This window comes from Miniopterus natalensis, chromosome 7 (assembly GCF_054644295.1).
Source record: "Miniopterus natalensis isolate mMinNat1 chromosome 7, mMinNat1.hap1, whole genome shotgun sequence".
Taxonomy (NCBI): domain Eukaryota; kingdom Metazoa; phylum Chordata; class Mammalia; order Chiroptera; family Miniopteridae; genus Miniopterus; species Miniopterus natalensis.
In genome coordinates, this window is record NC_142087.1 from 31,722,343 (window position 1) to 31,738,791 (window position 16,449).

At 40.2% G+C, this 16,449-nt stretch overlaps 1 protein-coding gene across 1 annotated transcript in view; it reads right to left on the reverse strand.

Annotated features, from left to right (window-relative positions):
- RTTN (rotatin) overlaps positions 1-16,449 on the reverse strand; it is an 84,675-nt gene that overhangs the window by 36,074 nt on the left and 32,152 nt on the right. The window contains exons 16-25 of the mRNA XM_087818902.1: positions 16,224-16,363; positions 15,059-15,230; positions 13,938-14,037; positions 13,024-13,112; positions 12,279-12,396; positions 11,342-11,438; positions 10,645-10,713; positions 7,691-7,879; positions 6,877-7,116; positions 5,608-5,752 (exon numbers count right to left, since the gene is read on the reverse strand). Of these exons, the coding sequence (XP_087675028.1) occupies positions 5,608-5,752; positions 6,877-7,116; positions 7,691-7,879; positions 10,645-10,713; positions 11,342-11,438; positions 12,279-12,396; positions 13,024-13,112; positions 13,938-14,037; positions 15,059-15,230; positions 16,224-16,363 (1,359 nt within the window). The remainder of the gene's footprint in view (positions 1-5,607; positions 5,753-6,876; positions 7,117-7,690; positions 7,880-10,644; positions 10,714-11,341; positions 11,439-12,278; positions 12,397-13,023; positions 13,113-13,937; positions 14,038-15,058; positions 15,231-16,223; positions 16,364-16,449) is intronic.

The window sequence follows — 16,449 nt, forward strand, 5'->3', positions numbered from 1 at the left end:
TATCTGATTGTTTTCAACCACGAGGATTTACCACACTGACCACTGAACAGTCAGTGACCTCTCATTTTACTGGGCAGCATCATGGGCTCCACTCTGAGCATGTACCACATACGAATTCTAAGCAATGAAACAACTAAGTCAGAAGATTAGAACCGTCTGATGCTTTTGAGGAGCACTGCCAAGCTGTCCTTGCAGTAAGCATACAACCCACACCGCTCCTCAGGGAGTAAGAAGCCACCATCCCAGCCAACAGTAGTATCACCACTGTTGGCCTCTCTCCAACAAATAAAACTAATGCTGTTTAAAATTTTTCCTGTTTTCCATTTTAAAAATATAACTACAGCCAGGCCAGGCGTGGCTCAGCGGTTGAGCGTCGACCTAGGATCCAAGCAATCGGGGGTTTGGTTCCCGGTCAGGGCACATGCCCGGGTTGTGGGCTCGATCCCCATTCGGGGGCGTGCAGGAGGCAGCCGATCAATGACTCTCTCATCATTGATGTTTCTCTCTCTCTCTCCCTCTCCTTTGCTCTCTCTGAAATCAATAAAGATATATTTAAATATGTATATATATATGTATATATAACTAAAGAAATATAATAGGATTGTTTCTAACGATGCTGAGAGAATAGAAAATATTACATTAACCCCCAGCATTCACTGATACACGGAATCTTTATCAACCATCTATAATGTCACAGGCAGTGTGCTAAAAAGAGGAAGAAAACAAGATTTCATTTAACTTTTTGATTAAAATAGAAAACTAGCATTTTCTTATTTTACACATGGTAAAGGAGGTTTATAAGGTTAATTTGCCCGAAGTCAGAAAAATGGGCAGAGCAAGGATTTAACCTCAGAACCATTTTAATGCAAAGCCAGTTAATATTCTGTCCCCGGCATTATGTCAATCAAAGAGAGATAGTCAAAATGTAATTACTGTTATAAAATCCTTCACCTAAAGAACTCAACTCAAAAATAACCACATTCTCTTTAGCAAAAAGAAATAAAAAATCTGGGAGGAAAATCCCAAGCTGTTTACTTATGCAGGGTGTAGAGCACACTTCAGTCAGGTATACTCAGAGCATACACACAACTGAAAACAATATACCCGAGAGCCCTGGAAAGTACTGGGGAGAGGTTTTGCCTGTAACTTACTTCACTATGCTTCACCTAAGCAGTTCTGTCCCCAGCTTTTCCTTCATCTTGAGCAAGAACTGCCTCATTTGGATCCAGTAAAATTACATGAAACACAGCTACAACTTCCATGTCTCACACATAAATAAAACAATCGAGATACACATTTAATAAAATCATAAAAATAAATGCATAATTTACAGTACTCTTAGCCCCACATACCCAAAGGCAGACTTAGGCAGACCCACAGTGCAGCCAACTCCTCCACACACTGACAAAAATGAACAAGCTCTTGGTAAGGCAAACCACATCGTGGTAAAATACAATTTTACTGTCAGGAATTACTAATTCTAATATACAGGTAAAAATTTAGTAGAAGCTACTGATTGATATATGACTACATTGACACAGTATGTATAACCTGAAGTTAAGATTCCTCTAAAGAATCTCATCTACTGATAACTTGCTTTTGGCTGTAGTTGCTGAGACTTTCCCTTTATAGTCTGGCACAGAGTCACATGTTAACACTGAGATTTGGGGAACCTCAGCGGCATCACCTCTAAACTATGGGATGAATTACCATTCCTCAAGCACAGCAGAGCAGAGCAGATGTCTCCACTAATGCCAGGTGATCTCAATGCTTAATCATACTTGAAGGTTTGTTTTTGGATATTAGCATCCATCCTAATTCTAAACCAACCACTGGGGCCATCATTGTGTCACTGCTGACCTCCTTCGAAAGGCAACAATTTCTGTAACGATGGCTCATTTTCCTTAACCGCTGTTTCCACCCATCACATCCAATTTTCCACCACCAGCAACCGACAGTAGCAGGATGTGCAACGTCCCCATGAACTCTGAGTGCACGTGTTCCTGTTAAAGCAGCCGAGAGAGAGACGCACACAGTGTAGTTCTGAATAGCTACCCCCCAAAAACAATTAGGGTCCCACTTCTATAAACGTCCATCAAAAAATTCATTCTGTCAAGAAAGGTCTTCAAACTCATCACTTCTGGGTTATTTTATATATTAACAAAATATCAATACATGAAAATGTACATTAGCGGTGCAACAAATTCCTGTAGTGCCTGAGAATTAAAATGTTTGTAATAAATGAGAGTTTTCATAAATCACATAAAATTTTCACAACAGAAAGCTCCTCCGCTTTCCCTGGGTAAGTTACCTGACTTTTCTTTATGCTTCCTAGTATTCTTCTGTCTAATCAGGTGTTCATATTAGCCTATTTTTGTTAGTTTTTGCCACCATTACTTTCGCATATATTTTCATATCCTGGCCATACATTCAAAACAATCCCTTGTTTTGACCCTCTTAAATCATTTCTCACTTATTTTTACCCACTTCAAATAACAAACTTTAAAGACACTCGACTTCCTATTTTCAGGCTTCCTTTAGTCTGAACACTGGTCACTGCAAACACTTAATAACTCAATTCCCGTTGTGCCATATTTAGAGAGGAAACCCTTCAGAAAGGGGATGCTTAAGTCCACGCTGCTCCCCCTCAAAAGTATTATTTATAACATTAGTGATGGCAACATATGAGGAAATAAAGTAAAAGCTTTCCAGACACAGCCTTAACACTATACAAAGTCAAATAAATAAATTCAATTATAACAAAAATCCTTTGTAAACCTGAATTAAATAAAATCTTATAGAAATTTCATTTTAATTTCAAAACTATGAATAAATTATACAATATATATCTGCACTCACACACTACAAAATTCACAATCATTTAAATGTCAAGTTTCAACTATCTAGTTGCAGTTACATAATTTAGGCAAATACATTTTATTATGTAGTGATTTTTCAATTGTTATATACCATGTACAGAGTCTTTTATGCTAATTTTTAATTTTTGCACAGATTTTCAAGAAAATGTTCTACAACTAAAGTCCACTATACCTGCCATTTCACAACCCAACAATCAAATTCCCCAGAACACAGAAACTCTAACCTGAGGAGGTTGCTTTAAAGCTTATTCTTTTTTTTAAAAAAGGGGTAAAAAGATTAAAGTTATAAAACTAGATCAAAAATTAGAGTTACTGAAAAACTCATTCAGAGGGAAAGCTTCATAAAGATTCTTTTAATAATATTTTAATATCCAATTTCTAAGATAGTTAAGCATGCTTAAAAGTTAAAAGCATTATGCCAACATTAGGCTTTACTGTTTTGCTTTATTAAAAATGTTCAGAAAATAATTGCCTCTGAACACTTAATTTTTCAAAAAATTACAAGAAGAGAGAAAATTCAAAGTAAATAGGTTTTTGAAATCCTTCTTGAGAGAGGAAAAGAGCAAACTTTACCAAACAGTGAATCTATGTGTTCTGGAAATTGAATCATCTTATTGGGAAGTTGAATCATCTTATTGGGTTAAAATGTGTACTTTAAGGACATTAATCTTTTGCCTCTCATTTGTATTATAAATATTTTTCTGAGTTTATCATATTTTTTAACTATGTTTAAGGTGTTTTTTGCCATGCATACAGAAGCCAATAATACTGACATAGAATGTCCATCCAGTGGACAACTGTTCTGTCCGACATTTCACAAAATGGAAATAAAGTTAATCTGAAAGAAGTAAAAATGGCCAGAAAAATATAGAAAATAAAGCTTATTAAAGAAAAAATTGTCAAAATAATTCTAAAATGTAGTTCTCTAGAAAATATGAGCATATCGAAGGAACATAATACAAAGTCTAACTAAAGAGTCACGCACATACAGGAAATTAGTTTGATTTTTTAAATGGTAGCAGTTAAAATCTGAGGAAGATACATCATATAGAAAAACTGCTAACCATTTTAAAAAATAATCTACACCAAAGGAAATACAAGATGAATAAGGATATAAACAAAACTCTAAAAATTATAAAAGAAAACATGGGAATGTTTACTCAAACTTTGGAATAGAAGAGACCTTTCCAATAAGATACATAATTTAGAACCGACTGCGTAAAAATAATACAGCAGTGAATAAAATAACCTGTCCTATGGCATCTACTTTCTAGTGGGGTGGGGCACACATAAAATCAACAAAGATGTTCTGCAGGTAGAAGTGATAAGTGCAATAAAGAAATATAAAATAAGAGGTAAGACAGAGACAGAGACAAGCATGGAGGGACGTCACAGTGATAATGGTCAGAAGGTTAGTGTTTGAACAGAGCACTGAATTAAGTGTGGTGGTCAGCCATATAGCCATCTAGGGAAAGAGTGTGCCAGCCAGAGAAAAAAGGAAATGCAAAGGCACTGAGGTCATTGGGAATCTCCAGACAAACACATATACACACGTATCTTTGCAATTTGTAACTGACTCAGCAGTTGCTAGGAATTGAGTCTATAAGTATGTACTTGCACATGTAATGTGGCCCACAGTTTCCCGTTTTTGTTAAATTTTAGCAAGTTATGAAATTAAGGTTATGTGTTCTCTTGTAATTAAGTACATAGATTCCTTATTGTCTTAAGTTTACTACTGAGCTAATACATGTCTATTGAGAGCAAGATACTATGGTAGATGATGCACCTGTGAACAAAACAGTCCCCATTTTCACCAATCCACAAAAAGGTAAAAGAAAAGAAACATCTAAAACAAGTGTTATATACACACAAACACTCATACACATAATATGTAGATTTCTTAAATCTATATATACTCTCAATTAGAATTTCTAACTTAAACCAAAAAAGTGTTCTCAATTAGAATTTCTAACTTACACCATATTGGCACTTTGTATTTTTACAGAGAATCATGTTTTTAAATAAGCTTGGTACATGTATTAACATATGATGAAATATATTTGTCTTATAAGGTCTACTATCGTCTTTATCAACTTAGGCCCTCTTTTCTAATTTTTATGTGTTTTGGTTCATGATTACTTGTACAAAGGTTTATCCTTGCTAGGCTAAGTAAATTCATATGTTTGAAAAAATCATAGATAAACCAATGATACATAGTGAGCTAGATTCTTGGCAAATTTTCTTTAGAATACAGTCAGCTAAAAAGTTGAGTAGAGGGGGCTGGAAGGGTGAATCTATGATAAACTTACATTCAAGTGAGCACCTCTGGACTCATTCTTTCCAACCTCCCATCACGATACCCTCACTGCCTTCGCCTGGTTTGGCTCCTTGCCTCTCCACGTTCCTATCTGCACCACCACCCCACCACCCACCACCACCCCCCGCCGCCAAGATCCCCACTTTAAAATACAGCTGCAGCAGAAAGCTCACAGAGAACAGGTTTTGTAAATAGCAAGGTCCCATTCCTCCGTAGATTTTTTATTTCATTCACCTGGTCACAACCACACGGAGATGGCCACATTGCTATGCATCCTCTATTACAACGAGGAGCACTTTACTTAGCACACACAGGCTGTATAAGTATTTTACTTTTCCATGATGTAGTATTAATGATTTTCAAATAAATCACTTGTCGAACCTAAAACCCGAATTCCTTAACAACACTTACAGGTCTAAGAAGTAATTCTAGAAGCCAGTTTAGAAGTTCCACTGATGAATTTTTTCTTTGTTCCTTCAATAACTTATTTAAAAAATGTATGATATCTATTAGCAGTTTCTCATCTTCAGTGCAAGCAGGAAGCACTTGTAAAAACCTATGATAAAGAAGACAATAACTATGGTTTCTAGCTGTTAAAGTGGTGTGTGGATAAATATTTAACAACCACTGAAAAGTAGCCCACTGATTTGTTGTGTTTGCCCATTTCCATAGTGTAAATACCCCCATGGCCAGCTGCAAGCCACCAGTGACACAGCTGTGGAGATGCACAGTAGCATTTCTAAAACACAGATGTAACAGGTACAAATAAACTTGAGCACAGATAATAGTAAAGTGTTGTAAAATAATTAGGAAGTAGTAACTTTTGCATAATCATTACGTTTATTTTCATATAATTTACTTAACTAAGTTTACATAATTTAATATTAAAGAGTGGCTCTGTTTAAATCAACTTGCAAAACTCATGACAATATACGCATCAACTCTTACAAGGCAGCACTGGGGCTCCAGCAGAGCCCAGAAAAGCATGATCAGATGTCTGAATTGTGAGAGCTGACCCAAGTAAAGGAGTTAGCAAGATTCATGCTTAACGAGAAAGTTATCCACTTTCTACTAGAGCCACATGAGGGCTCAAATGTAAAACTGCTGCCAAGCCCTGCTCGTCAGTCTTGCTGGTCTCAAGTGCAGCAACCACCTGCTGCCAGTTAAACCATTACGCTGAGAGCCAGAGCCTTCCCAACAGCTGCTGATGGGCCTCCGCATTGGGCAGTAAGCTTCATGAAACCCACAGTAAAAAGAAAAATGGATCATATACTCATGGAAAAAACAAGAGCAAAACACAATAAAACAGCCTGCTACAAGGGAACCAAACCTGTCAATCAACCCACTGATGTCCTGAGTCATTTATGATATAAACAGGAATAAACATGCAGTTTGTTCATTCACGTCTCAACCTAGTCATTTACTTTTATAAGGTAACAAAACTGCCCATAATAAGAATATTTTAAAAACTGTTACGTTTATTAATAATTCCTTCTAAAATGCAGTGATTAAATTTTTCTCTTTTGCTGTTATATTTATTGCATGTGATAGAAATCCTGAGGTTTTTCTTTCTGTGAAAGCATTTCTCTCATAACAGCAGCAGTAAGAACACAAAGGTGTGGCAATGAACCAAACACACTCAGCCCAGGCCTCTGAAAGGGCAGACCTGAGCACACTGACCTGTTCAGCGCGGTGTGCCAGGCCAAGGACTTCAAGGCAGCCCTGCATGGGCCTGTGCCCCCCTTGAAGGACAATCTGTCATTCAGAAAGTAAAAGTTCATGCTGGTGACAGCGGCCCTCACTTCCCGGTGGGCAGCAGCCTGCACAATGGCCTGGAGACAGTGCTGCAGGCCACTGGCTGTGTGTGTCACCTTCAGAGTGAGGGTGTCCTCTGAGGATAACTTCAGTGTGTCTAAAAATCTAAACAAATTGAAAAAAAGAGTGACATAAAGCTATTTAATAAAAGATCACTTTTATTATAAACTTTTACCCCAAAATTTGTTTTATCGTCATTTTCTTTTAATTAAAGGTGACTCACAGCCCAAAGAAAGCCTGGTTTGTATCTGCCAACACTGGGCTTTTACAATCGCATCCTAACCCTAAGCATTTACATCGACACTTTCCTGCTTACCCAACCAGAGTAACTTTCACTCAAATAAGAGTTCTGAGGCATGAGAACACTGAGATACTACTCAGAAGCAATCCCATCACCACAGCCGTGGTAACTCTGACTTGCACTTACTCACCTTTCACTCTCACCAAAGCACTTTTCCTAGTGAGTTCCATCAGTTCACTAACCACATCCAGTATGACCTCTAAAATAGCATAGGTGCTTTTTATTTTCTAATTTAATTCTGTTGTGTGATAGTTTTTAAAAAGTAATGAGCACATGTAATCTTTAAAACAAAGTAAAACTTATAATCTTCAGTGCAAAAGCAGAAGCAAATGACAATAAGTAAAAAAACTAACTGATTAGGTAAACTTAACGGCTTACTCTTGGACTTTCATCTCGGATTTCACTTGCTGCAACAGATTGTCAGTCCCTCGATACCACGACAGGTTCCAAGCTATTCTCAGCATATCTGAGACTGGCTTCAAGGCCAAACAATCAGCAGATAATGGCAGCACCATGGAGTAAGGGCTCACAGCATGGTGGCCAACTACGTGTACCGGCAGGTGATACCTGAAGAAAATGCAGACCAAGGATCACAGATTGTTAAAATGCTACTCAAAAGGACAAGCCGCAAACCAGGGCTAGTTCTGAGACTCCCTCCCACTCCACAGCGATCCAGGGCTCAGCTTCCAGTTATTCTTTTACCTCCTTCAACCTCCCCAAACCACTGTATCAAGCTCTTCCCCGAGGACTCACCACAGTCCGTGTTGCATCCACGCTGTTTGCAGAGATGACTAATGCCCCTTGAAACCAGCCCTGGGCTCCCGTGAACCACATAATAGGTCCGCAGCTGTGACTGCCTACTTTATGCCAAACACTGTATGTTGTCTACCATTTATTCAGTGATATGCATGGCGATGTGATACACTCTTTACAGATAAGCAAAGTGAGTCTTCACCACGGCCACTAAGCGACAGAATCACAGCGTATTCTCACTTGAGAACATAGTTGCATCAACAATAAACTTAATCACTGTGTGTCACCAAGAGAACCCAGAAATATTTTTAGATCTAAGAACACATTCATAGCCTTATCTCTTAAACCAATCAAAGTCCACTTAACAATGTTTAGCAGGACAGCAATGTCTAGATGTTCATATGTAAAAGAGTAATTTTGCTAATAAAACATATCCCAAACCCCGAATTCATGTATCTGTGACTAATGTGAGATGAATACAATTGGTAGGATTTCCAAAGGGAATTTTTGTACTTTTTCACTTCATGCACCTCAATAAAAGAGGCTAAGGTAGAGTTCTATACAGAAATCAGACTGATAATTTAAGTAGAAATAATGCTTTTTAAAAATTGGAATTTTCCACAGAAGTAACCAGGGCTCCTCAGAGAAGTGGCTAATGCTAGGTCTGAGACCAGGAAATCAAAGGTGAACCTTGGAATCCTCCTTGTGCCAGAAAACAAGAAAGTAGTAAAAGACTCACAGGACTAAACTGACAGGATCCGGGACCTGGAGACAAGGCCTGGGCACACTAACTAGATTGTCTTTTCTAGTGGGACACGGTGCTTCTATGCCAAGATAGTGCCCAGCACCCACACATCATCTCATCCCAAGCATGAACTACTATAGTTGTGTGAGTTTTATTATTTAGCCAAACCCGAAATCATGAAGAGTGGGTGATGTCTATAATCAAGAAATTCCAGTCCTAAGAATGCATCCAAGAGGAACTCTTGTACACATATATCAGGAGACATATACAATCATGTTCACAGGAGTCTATATACCAGCAAAAACACAGGATCAGCCCAAATACCCTCTGACAGGAAAATGAACATACTGTGCTATAATCTAACAAGAGAATATTATACAACAGTGACAACGATTAGGCTACATGTATCTACCAAGCTATGAAATGTTATTTTTAAATTAATCAATTTTGTTAAGCTATATTTACTTATCTTTAAAATACAGATTTTAAGTGTATTGCTGATGAATTTTATGTACGTGTTCATATGTAACCACCACCCAGAATAACATAGAGAACGCTTCCATCCTCAGAAAGTTTCTTTTTCACCTTTTCTTGTCAATTATTTACTCTCCTTACCCTCTTCCAAGAGGTTAACTACTGTTCTGACTTCTCTCACCACAGACCAAGTTGATGTGCTGAAGCACTTTAAGGAAACAGAATCTACAGCACATGCCCTGGTGCGGTTGCTTTCACTCAGCAGTACGTCTACGAGACTCCTGCTGTCCTGTGAAGAGTAGTCTCGGAAGGTGTCTAGTGTTCCCCGTCAGTCCTTCCTATTGTTAGACACTTGGCTACTACAAGTAAAGCTGCTATGAACATTCTCATATATTTTCAACAATAAAGATAAATTTTTAAAAAAGAAAAGAAATAAAGAGTGGGTGCTGCAAATACCAGGGCTGGTGAGGGTGCGGAGCAGCTGGTAATCATGCTGCTGCTGGGAACGGAAACTACCACAGCCACAGGGGATACCATCTGGAAGCATCTACTAAACATATAAATACCCTCTGACCCACGTGTTCAAAGCACGTGCCCACTGATGACAGAACGGTAAATACACTGCTGTACACGCTTACACTGGATCGCACAGAGCAAAAGACATGCCTGGCAGGCAGATTTCTCCATGTGGGGAAACAGAAGCTGAACATAAGAATATACTCTATTTACAAAGTGTAAAACCAGCAAAAATAACATATAGTAACAGAAATTAAGACAGACTTACCTCTGTGGGTGGCAGAAAGTAATGAAGACCCATGAAAGGGTTTCCTGGCATGTGCCAGTATTTCATATCTTAATTCACATGGTACTTATAGGGGCGTATTTGGAAAAATTTATCAACAATACTCTTATGATTTGTATATTTTGTTTATGTTGTATGTTCAGTGGTCATGTAGGAAAATGTCCTTAATTTTTAAGATTTAAGGAGACATATACTAAAATAATCAGGAAGGAAGTAGAAGTATGGCTGAAGCTTATTTTCAAATGGGTTAGAAGGGAAAAATTACATATAAATAAATATGTGAGAGAGAGAGGGGAAGAGAAAGGAAGAGGCCCATGGGCTAACAAATGCCATATCTTGGCTGGAGAGATGCTAGCGTGCACTGCCCAGTTCTTCCGCCTTCTCTGTGGACGGACACACCTGCTGGCCTCTCCAAGCACCACAGTGGAGAGAACACTGGAACACTGTGAGTCGTGTGGTTTAAACATTAGACGAACACTGTGACAGACTATAGACTCTGGTGTCCGTTTCTGTGATGACAGTTTTCCTCCAACAACAACAAAGAAAGCAATGCTTTACCTCCTGAACACGGACACTGGCAAACTGAAGACTGATGGCGAGGCAAGTTGACTGGGAGGATTAACAGACCTGGATCGTGAAGGAAACACAAGAGAAAAGAGGGTTGAGTGGACCTCGCCTCGTCCAGCAGTCCAACAGTACAACAGTCCAGCAGTCCAGCTCGCTTCCCGGCCAACTGGAGAGCGGGCTCAACAGGGTCTGTCAGTGTGGCTCTAACAAACCCACAAGCCGCTGGGTTTGCTCATAAAGCATAAATCCTGCTTTTCTGCAGGAAGTCAGTATGACAAATGATTCCTATCGTGCGGGTCTGTGCCCCCTCCTGCTGACCCTGCCCAAAGTCAGTGGTAAACAGATACTAGCATCCTAAACATCTTCCTACAAGTTTCTTTTTTAAATAAAATATTAAAGGAAACATGCAAAGTTGAGAGTATACACTGAAAAAAGCATTACTGACAAAAATTACTGCAGTGATTTTAAATTTTGTACTTCATAATGTTCACAAAAAAAGTTCAGGGTGACTTTATGAGCAAACGGGCTGAAATTTAATAGTGGTTACTCAAACCCCAAGTCACCCGTGGTGAATCGACCATGGACAGCCTAAGCCTCGCAAGTACAAGTTTCCACGGGCTGCTGTAAGACAGCATCAGAAACCTCAGGTAAGTAACTGTGAGTAAACACTTTAGGATCCTGAGCTCACCACACATCCATTCTCGACACTTCATCAAATAACAGGAGACAAAACAGTGCTCCAACTTCGGTCACGACGGTACAATCTTCGTGAAATATCAAGGAAACTGAGAAATAAAGGGAAGCAGCAGAACATGAGGAAATGTTAGAAACAATGAACTTCAAATTTAAAATATCTTAACTTGAAGGGACGCAATGTCATTCTCAGAGAAACACAATGCTGACCAGATAAACTGACATCACAACCACGGTGGCCCTTAAACCTACAATGTATGCGCAAGAACGGTGTCCGCTTGGTGGGCGTGGGAGGAGCCTGTGGCTCCCGGATGCGGACGCAGCTGCACAGGAACCACACGCCACCCACTCGCTGGACACCGTCCACCTTCAGTGCAACAGAAGCAAACAGATCCAGCATCTATCTGGCTAAAGTTTGCTCAGCGAAAAATCTCTTTAATATCTGCCCTTTCCTAGAAACAGACAATCACAGAACTTGGCCTTGACTTTCAAACACAAGGCTGTACTTGTGCTGGTGTTGCTTTGCTTTGTGTGTCTTGTCCACTACAAACCACTCCCAAAGCCCGTTGAACGACATAAGCAGATATCACACCAAAGGTGTGGCTATAACGGCATAAACAGCAAGGCTGAGGAACCAGATGCTGGGAAGGAGGCTGCAGTGCAGTGGCCACTGTCAGAGCACCAAAGGGCGGCTCCACCCCCGGGCAGACACGAGAGGCTCTTCAGCTCTGCTCAGCCCCAAGGTCTGCTCAGTAACAGGGTTACCAGGAGGCTTCCACAAAAGTACTAAACACTTTCTATTGTGATGGGTTTTAGTGATTAAAAGTTTTCTATTCTGTAAGTAAAATGAAAAGTAAATGTTTCCTACAGCTAAACAGCAACACTTAAAGCTTAAGACTGATCTGGACATTAGCAGAATGTGTTTTACTCACCTCTGAACAGCAGGGTCAGGAGAGAAGCCTGCTGGGCGAGGGAGACACGGGCCCCTGGGTCCCCACAGAGAACCTTCCTCAGGAGCGTGAGGCTCGGCTGGATCAGACATTCTATCAGCTGCCCAGGAGGGAAACACAGTTACTCTACGTTTGTCAATTTTAAGGTGACATAAAATAGACTTCAACAGTACCTCATTGTATTCTTATTATGACCTCATTCTAAATTTTAAGCTTTAACAAAACTGTGTGAAACAAAACTGCAAATATATATTAAGAATTATTTTCCCCTGAAAATAAGATCTGGACATACTGGTGCTCACACATCACATAGAAATTTTAAGATCAGCTTTTCTTTATAGAGACCCCACTCTTAGAAATAAACAAACAAACAAATGAGCAAGGTAGTGGGTAGTAGAACTTAAACTCCAAGGTCTTATGCAGATCCAGCTGAATTCACTTTCAGATCTGATTAATCACCAATACATAAAAATACGTCTAGAGCCTGGCTGGCTTGGCTCAGCAGTTGAGCATTAACCTTTGATCCAAGAGATTAAGGTTCGATTCTCAGTCAGGACACATGCTCGAGGTTGTGGGCTCAATCCCCAGTAGGGGGCATGCAGGAGGCAACCGGTCAATGACTCTCTCTCATTATTGATGTTTCTCTCTCTCCCTCTCTCTGAAATCAATAAAGATATATTAAAAATACAAAAATAAAAATATACATCTAGATATGCAGTAGTCTTACCTCACCATCCTGACCCACACATTCATTTAAATACTCAATTATCTTGTCTATTAAGCGTAGCTTTTTCACCACAGCATGCATTTTAATGTCTGTAGACAAAAGAAGTTACTAAAAGTTAAAGAATGTTTGCTGTAGTTTGAATAACACATAACAGATATGCACGTACCTTTCAAACCATTAAAAGTAGTTGAAATTAGAGGGTAAAGCTTTAACCTTTACTTACTACGTCTCTGAGCAACGTAAAAACGTTGTTTAACAACAGGCAGATCTTATGGGTGAACCATAAAAACAAGATAGTTAAAACAGAGTAATTAAATGAACTAGCTCAGACTCTGAACGGAACTAGAATTTTGTGCATACAAATGAATCCTTTCATGTATATGTGGCAAATGACTGTCTTTATACTGTTTCATCAACAATTCTCTTTTCTAAATCCATTACCTCAAAATGTTCAGAATTCTTTACAAGTTAATGCATAAATATGGTTTGCAACATGATCATTTTCCTAATAAGATCTCTAACCTCAAATTGTTAATAGCAAATAAAAGGGATTATAGCATCCTCTATACATTTCTGAAGAATATGAAATCCTTTTTAATAAGAGTGTGTGTGTGTGTGTGTGTGTGTGTGTACACTGGTATGGGCTCAATATTTGTCCCCCCAAAATTCATATGTAGAAACCTAACCCCCAATGTGATGGTGTCAACAAACTTTTTTTGTGAAGAACTAGATGGTAATAGGTTAAGCTTTGCTGGCCACATATGCTGTCTGTCCCACATTCTTTGTTTCCATTTTTGTTTTTTGCTAACAACCCTTTAATAATGTAAAAACCATTCTCAGCTCAAGGGCTGTAAAAAAGACAGGCCAGTCTGGCGGCCGTAGTCTGCCAGCCCCACACAGCAACCAGACATTACCTTGCATGATCACAGCGAGCTGTTCCGCAGCTGACTTCCTCAAAACAAGGTCGACATCATCTGAGACGAAGATTTCGTACACCTTTTCAACAGTCTCCAACTGCAAGCCAAAAGAAAAATTTTTCATCTACTTCCAATTCTACCAGAACACTTTACAGCTCACACCCTAAGAACAAAAGCTCGAAAAGTCAACTTATGTAAATGACATATTTACATTTAAATTTTCAAAACTAACGTGCGAGGACAGAGAGGAACTTAGGATCTCAAACACAGAGCCATGGTGTCAAACAAGCCTCTTAACGGAGATTTTTGCTAGGAAGTCACTGTGTCCCACTAGCCACCTAAAGAATTTCACCGAAAACATCCCTTACTAAAGTGTTTCCATTTTAAAACTCTTCTGTGGTCAACAGACCTGAGGCTTTGTACCTAAGATTCTCTGATGCTGATCAGAACCTCACTGTCCTGAGGGCTTAATAATCAAGGGAGTTGTCCTTCCAGGGAGGAGGCGGCGGGTGAGTCAAGGTGCTGGACCGGGCCAGTACGAATCAGCTGCATGTCTCAGTCTCCACCTGCCAAGAACTTCCCTAGCTTCTTAGCACCCTGCCTCAACTGTACTCCATGTGGTCTACGCTCCACCACAGGCTTGGCGGCTGCTTCTACATGTAAAGGAGAAACTGCCTTTGCCCCCCCATTTTTCCCTCTTATGATGAAGAGGCTGAAACTGTTAATCACAGGAACTTTTTCTTTTTTGCCCTTAGAGACAATTGCCAACATGAGAACAGGAATTCTAAATGGCTTTATGTCAGTGACATATTGTTCTAAGAGTCACCTCAGAATTCCTTTCCACAAGGTTAGCCTTACGTCATCCTTAAGATACTGTTCAAATTAACTGTTTCCAGTGTATGTGCTAAATGAAAAGGGACACAGTGCCTGGCATTTGGTAGGTGCTCAAGAAATGCATCTGTTCAGTAAATAAATGTATCCGGGAGCAAAATAAAGCCAGAACACAATTTCAAAGCAGCCCTGAATGACCACACATCTCCCCCTCTGGTGCACAATGCAAACCGGAGAATGAAACGTAAGACGTGGTCTACACGTGTATCAAAGAAAGTCACAGTCACCTTAATAATCAGCTCTCTCCTGTCATCCAGCTTGAGTTCAATGGGTTTTTTCACGATGAATAGGTTAGTCGCTCTGGCAAGAACCCTGGCGTCCACTGTGGGGCGCTTCCTCTCAGCCCCCTCCTCCCTGGTGAGGTGACAGGCTAACAGCTTCAGTGCCAGAGAGCGGACCCTGTGGACACACAGATGATGGCAACCTCTGGAACATGCAAACCTTCTGTAACATGACAAATCTCTACGTATCAACACAGCAATCAGCCATGCTTACGCTGACATTATGGATACCCTCCTACTTTTTCTGTTAAAATATTTAGTGTAAAACTACATTCTTTCCATGTTTTTATTAATAAACATCGAAATAAAGAATAATAATTACAAATGGAGAAACAGTCTCATGGAGACGGTGAACTTCAGTGAGTATCACTGTGAACTTCAGTCACCATCCCATTTGACTTCAGAAAGTCAATCTGCTGGTTAAATCTAAGCTCCAGCACCAAGTCCAGTGATGGTCCTCAAACATAACAATGGCCCCAGGCCCTGGAGCAGAGTCATTGTGAGGTCAGGCCTCCAGGGGCCATCACATGGATAACTAGTAACTAATAACCAACATCATATCACCGACGGAGGTGGAGGAGCCCACCTTTCTCCTGCTTTTCTAGTAAAGTAACACCAACAGTAATGGTGCAGGAAAGGACACGGATTCCCACGTACAAAGACAAGCCGGGCAACACTAACCACCTGCACACTGGTGTACGTAGCAACTGGTCCACTGCACCTTCATGAAACACTCAGTTTTCAGGACAGACATTTAGAAAGAATAGCTCCAGGCTAATCATGTCTAAGGAGAGCAGGTAAGGAGATGCTCTGTAACTCCTACGTCCACTGATCTCCGTGTCTCCCCACCTGCCCACAGTACTACCAACAGCACCAGGAGGGGCAACTACACCAGACACAGATCTGATCACCGCGCCTGGGATGGATGGATGTTTCTGGAAAGCACCCATCTGCTTGTAGCTTCACCCACTGGTTCCCTCTCTGTCTAATAAAAGAACCGCTTTTCTGTACCTTCCTCAGTCCTATTCTGTCTCAGGCTGAGGTAATGACTACACTATACTTTCTTAGACTGTCCCCTTAACCTTCCAGTCAGTGCCTCGGTGGTACTCACGATGGCTTCTTCACGAGCAGCAGCCGCAGCAGGGACTTGAGGCGCATGGTGCCGGGGAGGCCGCCCGCGCCGCCCTCAGGGCTGGCCTTGCTCAGGAGGAGAATGCAGTTCCCCAGGGGGTCTTCAGGGTCCGCGTAGCCCTAGCAATTCCATCAAAAAGGAAAGTATCCTGATTTTATATGCACTGCTTAATTTTCTAACTTGAAAATAAGAACTGCATTGACCT